The 7,908-nt window shown below is 38.5% G+C and overlaps 1 protein-coding gene across 1 annotated transcript; it reads left to right on the forward strand.

The window, feature by feature from the left end:
- Window positions 1-5,184: 5,184 nt before the first annotated feature.
- Window positions 5,185-7,908, forward strand: LOC311280201 (uncharacterized protein; the record flags this gene model as incomplete). Its single annotated transcript, XM_084392175.1, has 3 exons — window positions 5,185-5,771; window positions 6,791-6,905; window positions 6,998-7,908. The coding sequence occupies 3 exons, from the start codon at window positions 5,185-5,187 to the stop codon at window positions 7,751-7,753; spliced, it is 1,458 nt and encodes a 485-aa protein (XP_084248301.1). The 3' UTR covers window positions 7,754-7,908.

The following is a 7,908-nucleotide window of genomic DNA, read 5'->3' on the forward strand; positions in this document are numbered from 1 at the left end:
ACAAAATAATAGCTCCACGAAAGCCACAGCACCACACAGCTTTGAACAAATTGTGAGTCAATGCTTCAATGATTCATTCATAATTACAGCCACTTGCTTCCTTACTGAATGAATGAATGACTTGATGACTCTCTCATAAAGACAGTGACTTATCGCCACCTAATGGCGGGTTTAATTTAATATTTAAAAGCATCACTTCGTTTTTTACCTTCATTGCATATTTCTCTATTGAACTTTTTAAATACTGGACTCCGTTCAGCCCCGACAAAAAGTCCAGCTTATCCAGCATCTGCCACTTCACAACTTCATGCTTCATTTAATAATTTGCGGCTAATTTGTATTCAAATAATTCACATTCATGTTGTTTTTTTTCCCCAATGGAAATTCACTTGTAGTTGCAATTACAATAAAGTAGGTTATGGATGTTTGTCATTGGCTGAATTTTGAAACACAATTTACACCATTTTTATACAGATCTTTGTGTCTACAAACAAATTCTACATAGTGTCAGTCATTGATTGGGAAATCTCCTGTCAGAATGTGCAGTGGACATTTTCTGGAGCTATCAAGATTCGGCCACAGCATAGGCTACATGTGAGTGTGGTATTGCCTTTATACAACATGATCAAACAACAAGAAGTTAACACATGGCGTTTTGTTTCTGAATGAATAGGCCTAAATGTTTTGAACAAATCGTTTGTGTGAATGATTCAGTTAGTCTGTCATAAAAACATGAATAGCCCCCCTAAACCCTTAGGACACTATTTGAGGGAACAGCCATTTGTAGGTGATCCGAAACTAGTGGACGTAATCGAGTGCACTCATTCAATCACACAATGCACTGTAATAACGATGTACTCTCAACTGTTAGAGAATACCCATAATGCAATGTGAGAGTATCATGCCGAATGAATTCAGGCATCGCAGGAGATGAATTTTCCATCCATCCATTTTCCAAACCGCTGCTCCAATGTGGCTACAGCGTAATATCATACGTAGCATTCATCTAATTGATTATTAAATTGTTTAATTAAGGTTTATACATGCTAGTTTCCATGACAGAGTTCAAGATATATATATTTTTTAAATCTTACTACTGGAGCTGCAAGTTTTCTAAGTTAAAAAATTTCAGCTGATTAAACAGCAAGCATAAACTATGCAAAAGCGGCAGCCCTTCAGGTGCAATTAGTGTCTAAATTCACTCACTCATTTCACTCCCTCAAGTGAACTAGCCTAAAATAGTGGACTAATGTAGGGAATAGTGAATGAGGGTATCGGACACAGCCAGGGATTTCATCCCTGAACTAAATGGTGTTTTTGGACAAATCGTTTCACGAGCAATTTGAAGGATAATTCATAAAAACAGTCACTTGCCGCCACCTACTGGGGTAATGATGTAACCTGCAGAAAGAGTCACTGAAAAATACCACATAGTAAATTTTAACATCTAAAATTTTGCATTAATGCTTGTGACGCATAAATACTGACACAAACCTTCTTTTGAATTTGGATATTGTGTTTAGATATTTTTTATTTATTTAAATTATTTGAAAATTCATGGTAATAAAGATAAAAATCTTGCAGCTATAGGCCCATTTGTTGCACTTTCTGGTGCACACAACCAGATTTTAATGAATTGCAGTCATCTTTCAGCTAGTCTCACGCCAGGCCTTTTAGAAAGAATTGCTGACACTGTCACAGCAAGGAAACGATGGTTGCACAATGGAAGGCAGCATCAGCAAACCCGTTGTAATATCTCTTACAAACACCAGGTGTCGTTATGGTTCACTGTAAGTTGCTAATACGTCAGTGCTTGCTAACCTGGTATATTTAGATGGTAGCCTATATTTCATTTCCACACATGCACATTTATTTACTTGTGATTTTGTGAAACCTTTTCAGTGTTTTAGTTGTTTAAGAAACGAAATAGTGGTGCTGACATTTTAGAATTTTTTAAGATTCAAATATATATATATATATATATATATATATATACAGTGAGGAAAATAAGTATTTGAACACCCTGCTATTTTGCAAGTTCTCCCACTTGGAAATCATGGAGGGGTCTGAAATTGTCATCGTAGGTGCATGTCCACTGTGAGAGACATAATCAAAAAAAAATATCCAGAAATCACAATCTATGATTTTTTAACGATTTATTTGTATGATACAGCTGCAAATAAGTATTTGAACACCTGTCTATCAGCTAGAATTCTGACCCTCAAAGACCTGTTAGTCTGCCTTTAAAATGTCCACCTCCACTCCATTTATTATCCTAAATTAGATGCACCTGTTTGAGGAAGTTAGCTGCATAAAGACACCTGTCCACCCCATACAATCAGTAAGAATCCAACTACTAACATGGCCAAGACCAAAGAGCTGTCCAAAGACACTAGAGACAAAATTGTACACCTCCACAAGGCTGGAAAGGGCTACGGGGAAATTGCCAAGCAGCTTGGTGAAAAAAGGTCCACTGTCCACTCATTAGAAAATGGAAGAAGCTAAACATGACTGTCAATCTCCCTCGGACTGGGACTCCATGCAAGATCTCACCTCGTGGGGTCTCAATGATCCTAAGAAAGGTGAGAAATCAGCCCAGAACTACACGGGAGGAGCTGGTCAATGACCTGAAAAGAGCTGGGACCACCGTTTCCAAGGTTACTGTTGGTAATACACTAAGACGTCATGGTTTGAAATCATGCATGGCACGGAAGGTTCGCCTGCTTAAACCAGCACATGTCAAGGCCCGTCTTAAGTTTGCCAATTACCATTTGGATGATCCAGAGGAGTCATGGGAGAAAGTCATGTGGTCAGATGAGACCAAAATAGAACTTTTTGGTCATAATTCCACTAAACGTGTTTGGAGGAAGAAGAATAATGAGTACCATCCCAAGAACACCATCCCTACTGTGAAGCATGGGGGTGGTAGCATCATGCTTTGGGGGTGTTTTTCTGCACATGGGACAGGGCGATTGCACTGTATTAAGGAGAGGATGACCGGGGCCATGTATTGCGAGATTTTGGGGAACAACCTCCTTCCCTCAGTTAGAGCATTGAAGATGGGTCGAGGCTGGGTCTTCCAACATGACAATGACCCGAAGCACACAGCCAGGATAACCAAGGAGTGGCTCTGTAAGAAGCATATCAAGGTTCTGGCGTGGCCTAGCCAGTCTCCAGACCTAAACCCAATAGAGAATCTTTGGAGGGAGCTCAAACTCCGTGTTTCTCAGCGACAGCCCAGAAACCTGACTGATCTAGAGAAGATCTGTGTGGAGGAGTGGGCCAAAATCCCTCCTGCAGTGTGTGCAAACCTGGTGAAAAACTACAGGAAACGTTTGACCTCTGTAATTGCAAACAAAGGCTACTGTACCAAATATTAACATTGATTTTCTCAGGTGTTCAAATACTTATTTGCAGCTGTATCATACAAAGAAATAGTTAAAAAAATCATACATTGTGATTTCTGGATTTTTTTTTTTAGATTATGTCTCTCACAGTGGACATGCACCTACGATGACAATTTCAGACCCCTCCATGATTTCTAAGTGGGAGAACTTGCAAAATAGCAGGGTGTTCAAATACTTATTTTCCTCACTGTATATATATATATATATATATATATGTCCCCAAGAAACAGTCCCACAGACCCAGCCCCAAACCCCATCTCTGCAATAATAATTAATAAAGGCTGGTTTCTAAAGTACTTCTTCCTGCCTCTATGTATTAATGCTCATGGGTAGCCTAAATGGGTTCCATTCAGACCTTAACATTAAGTATTTTACTGTTATTTGTCAACAAGACATTTTCACCTGGCTATACCCAATGTTTAGATCTGTTGTGGTATTTATGCAAATTAGCACATACAAAATTAGATTATGCACCGTTTGTCCATGTTAACAAACAATTTGTTCAACCTTTTTTCATAAAATGACTGGACTAATAAGGTAGAAGTCTAATATCATTAACTACTAGAGAAACTGGTAGTCATGCCCAGCTAAAGTTTTCATTAGCAAACTATAAAAATCAGTCATACTTTATGATAATTATTTCTAGAATTACATAAATACACAAAAACTGAGAAACAGTTTTTTTTGGACACACAGTAATAATATATATATATATTGGAGGGAAATCCTTCACAATCGACGCTCTGCTGACCCATAGACCATAGTCCATATATAGACCAAACCCGACCTTGCAGGCAGAACCCTATTACTCTACTTCCAGCTTTACAAGCACTGGTCCCAGACAGACGCCCAGTGCTCGTGAAGAGATACTCAGTCGGTGACGTCCAATACGGTGAAGTACGTGATTGACGGTGGAGTAAAGATTCATATCAGTTCCACATGGAATTGCGAACGATTTTTTGGATGGACTTTAGTCTGTTGACGTGTCTGCGGCGGTTATTTACTGTCTGACCAGTGTGGTGACAAATCAAGTCCTCCCTCGAAACCGGGTCACTTGTGCTGGTTGGACGTGGGATTATCCCAAATTAAATGTCCCATCACTGGTGATGTTCCACCTGGGTGAGTTCCAGGCGATCAGACGTGACGTGCCGTTCACATGTTGACCACAAGATGTCGCCACAACACAACGAGAGCATATCGTGTTTTTGTCAGTTATGGCAAAAACAGAGTAAAAACTGCATACAATCGCATTAAAAACAGCTGACGAAAAGCAAAAAACATGTATTGCTAGAGTGTGAAGCATACAGCACAGAGAGAACCATACTGTTAGAAAAAGTTAAAGAATAAGGACACATTTATCTGTAGAGGGTTTACTTTCTTTTTCTACATTAAAACTATCAGCATGGCCAGTTCTCATGTGGTACCTAAAAGAATCAGATCTTTTTTTATAGAATTTAAGATCAACCAAGAATAAACCTCTTCTTTTTGTATATTTTTTTTAATATAAGCGTCTAAATCCGCATTGAAGCTCCGCATTGAAGTTGGTGGCGGTAATGCACCAAATTGGTATGCCAACCGCCAATACATTTAAAGAAGAAGAAGAAGAATATGCACGAACGCTGCTGATGTGTTTCCGGTAGAATCTCGGCCAGCGTCTTTACTTCCGCATAGTGCGTTCTATAGCAAAGTGTACTAGCAAAACTTTCATAAAATTCATTTGACAGCGTTTTATAATTTAATTATTATATATAGTGTTATATAGTTAAGCATTGTAGTGATGGCTTCCAGAAAGTTTAAATATCAACGGCGGGAAGACAGTAGTTCGGCTGAACATTGTTGTGTCCCGTTTTGTGAGGCCTCCTCAAAGTTTAACTCTATACTGAGTTTCCACACTTTTCCTCTGGACGTAGAAACACGCAGAGAGTGGATTCACAACATTCGACGTGAGAGATTTAACATCACATCTCATACAAGGGTCTGCAGTCGTCACTTTAAAAGCGATGAGCTGATAGAGCCATCGACCCCTAAAGGGCGTCGCTTGCTGCGGAAGGGAGCTGTACCAACCTTATTCCAGTGGAACGGCTACTCTGATGCTGAACCAAGGCGCACCACCGGAGTATGGCAAAGAAGGGAGGCTTACACTCAAGTGGATGAGGTTCCTGTGCCAATGGATGCCCATTATCTGGAACATGATTATTGTTCAGTTCCAGAACCCGCGGCAGTTGATAACGCACTGGATCAGATAGAAGATCTCCATAAAAAGGTGGACAGACTAATGAGACAGGTGGAAGATTTGTCAGTCAGTCAAAGATTTTGTTTGGGGCGATTTGCTGCTTCCGACGATGATATAAGATTCTACACTAGGTACGTTTTAAAATGTCTGTATAAATGTATATACACTACCGTTCAAAAGTTTGGGGTCAGTAAGATTTTTAATGGTTTTAAAAGTATCTTCTGCTCACCAAGGCTGCATTTATTTGATTAAAAATACAAACAAAAACAGCAATTTAAAACAGCTGTTTTCTATGTGAATATACAGTAAAGTGTCATTTATTCCTGTGGTCAAAGCTGAATTTTCAGCATCATTACTCCAGTCTTCAGTGTCACATGATCCTTCAGAAATCATTCTAATATGATGATTTGATGCTCAAGAAACATTTATGATTATTGTCAATGTTGAAAATAGTTATTTACATTTTCTCTTTTTATTTACATTTTCTACATAAGCTTTTGTAACATTAAACGCTACCGTTCAAAAGTTTGGGATCAGTAAGAATTTTAATTTTATTTTGGGGGTAAAGAAATAAAATAAATCAATACTTTTATTCATCAAGGATGAGTTAGGCCTAAACTGATCAAAAGTTACAGTAAAGACATTTATAATGTTAGAAAATATTCTATTTTAAATAAATGCTGTTCTTTTGAACTTTCTATTCATCAGCGAATTTAGAGAATTTTGTACACAACTGTTTTCAACATTGATAATAATAATGAATGTTTCTTGTTCATCAAATCATCATATTAGAATGATTTCTGAAGGATCATGTGACACTGAAGACTGGAGTAATGATGCTGAAAATTCAGCTTTGATCACAGGAATAAATTACAGTTTAAAAATATATTAAAATAGAAAACTAAATTGTCATAATATTTCACAATATTACTGGTTTTTTTTTATTGTTTTTTAACAAATAAATGCAGCCTTGGTGAGCAGAAGATACTTCTTTTAAAAACATAAAAAAAATCTTACTGACCCCAAACTTTTGAACGGTAGTGTATGTATGTATGTTTGTTTGTGTGTATATATATATATATATATATATATATGTGTATGTATATATTATAAACATGTCTTACATCTCATTTAGATTTATGACTTACAGGCATTTAATGACTTTCTGGAAACTCATTGAACCTGCATCCCACAACATGATTCGTGTGACTAGAGCAAGAGCAACTACAATATGGAGTGAAGCTGAAACAAGAGGCAGTGCATGGGTGAATAAAGAAATGGCAAAACAAAACTTAATTTTACATTTTCAGTGAAAGTGAAAATTCAACATAATTGCAAACCTTGTTATTTTTAATAGGGTCAGTCCCTGCAGCCCATTGATGAGTTCTTCCTCTTCATGATCCACCTCTCAGTTGGCCTAGCACAGCAGGATCTGGCCCACAGATTCAACATTCATCAGTCTACAGTTAGCCGAATTATTACAACGTGGGCCAATTTTTTGTACACTGTTCTTGGCTCTGTCCGCATATGGATGTCTGAGGAGGAAGTCAAGGCTCATCTTCCCAATGAGTTCCAGGACTACCCAGACACACAAGTGGTGATCGACTGCACGGAACTGCGTTGCCAAACTCCATCCTCTCTCCTGCTTCAAAGTGAAGTCTTCTCCATTTACAAGTCCCACTGCACCTTCAAGGGGTTAATCGGCATGGCACCACATGGTGTGGTCACCTTTGTGTCATCCCTGTATGCAGGAACTGTCAGTGACGAGGAGCTTTTTAAGCAGTCTGGGATTGTGTCTCTGTTGAAACCTGGAATGGCGATAATGGTCGACAAAGGTTTTCTTGTTGATGGCTGTGTGCCATGCAAAGTCTACAGCCCTGCTTTGCTGTCAAAAAGGAAACAGATGACGGCTGATGAGGTGAGGAAGACACAGTCCATTGCTCGGCTGAGGGTCCACGTCGAGCGTCTCATCCGCAGGGTGAAGGAACACAAGCTGTTCGACACAGTCATTCCTCTGTCCATCACAGGGAGCATCAACCAGCTGTACACAGTTGCTTGCCTCCTTATAAATTATCAGAATGGCCCCTTAGTAAAAGCATGGGCAAAGGATTAAAGACAAGATAACATTGGTTGGGGATTGATTTGTTCAAATATAAATAATATAAACGTGTATTTAAATAACTTTGTACACTTGCACTGCAGGACTGTGAATATAAATAACTTTGTACATTTGCACTGCAGGACTGTAAACATGTAAATACAAAAAAC

Source organism: Rutilus rutilus (assembly GCF_951802725.1).
Source record: "Rutilus rutilus genome assembly, chromosome: 20".
NCBI classification, from domain to species: domain Eukaryota; kingdom Metazoa; phylum Chordata; class Actinopteri; order Cypriniformes; family Leuciscidae; genus Rutilus; species Rutilus rutilus.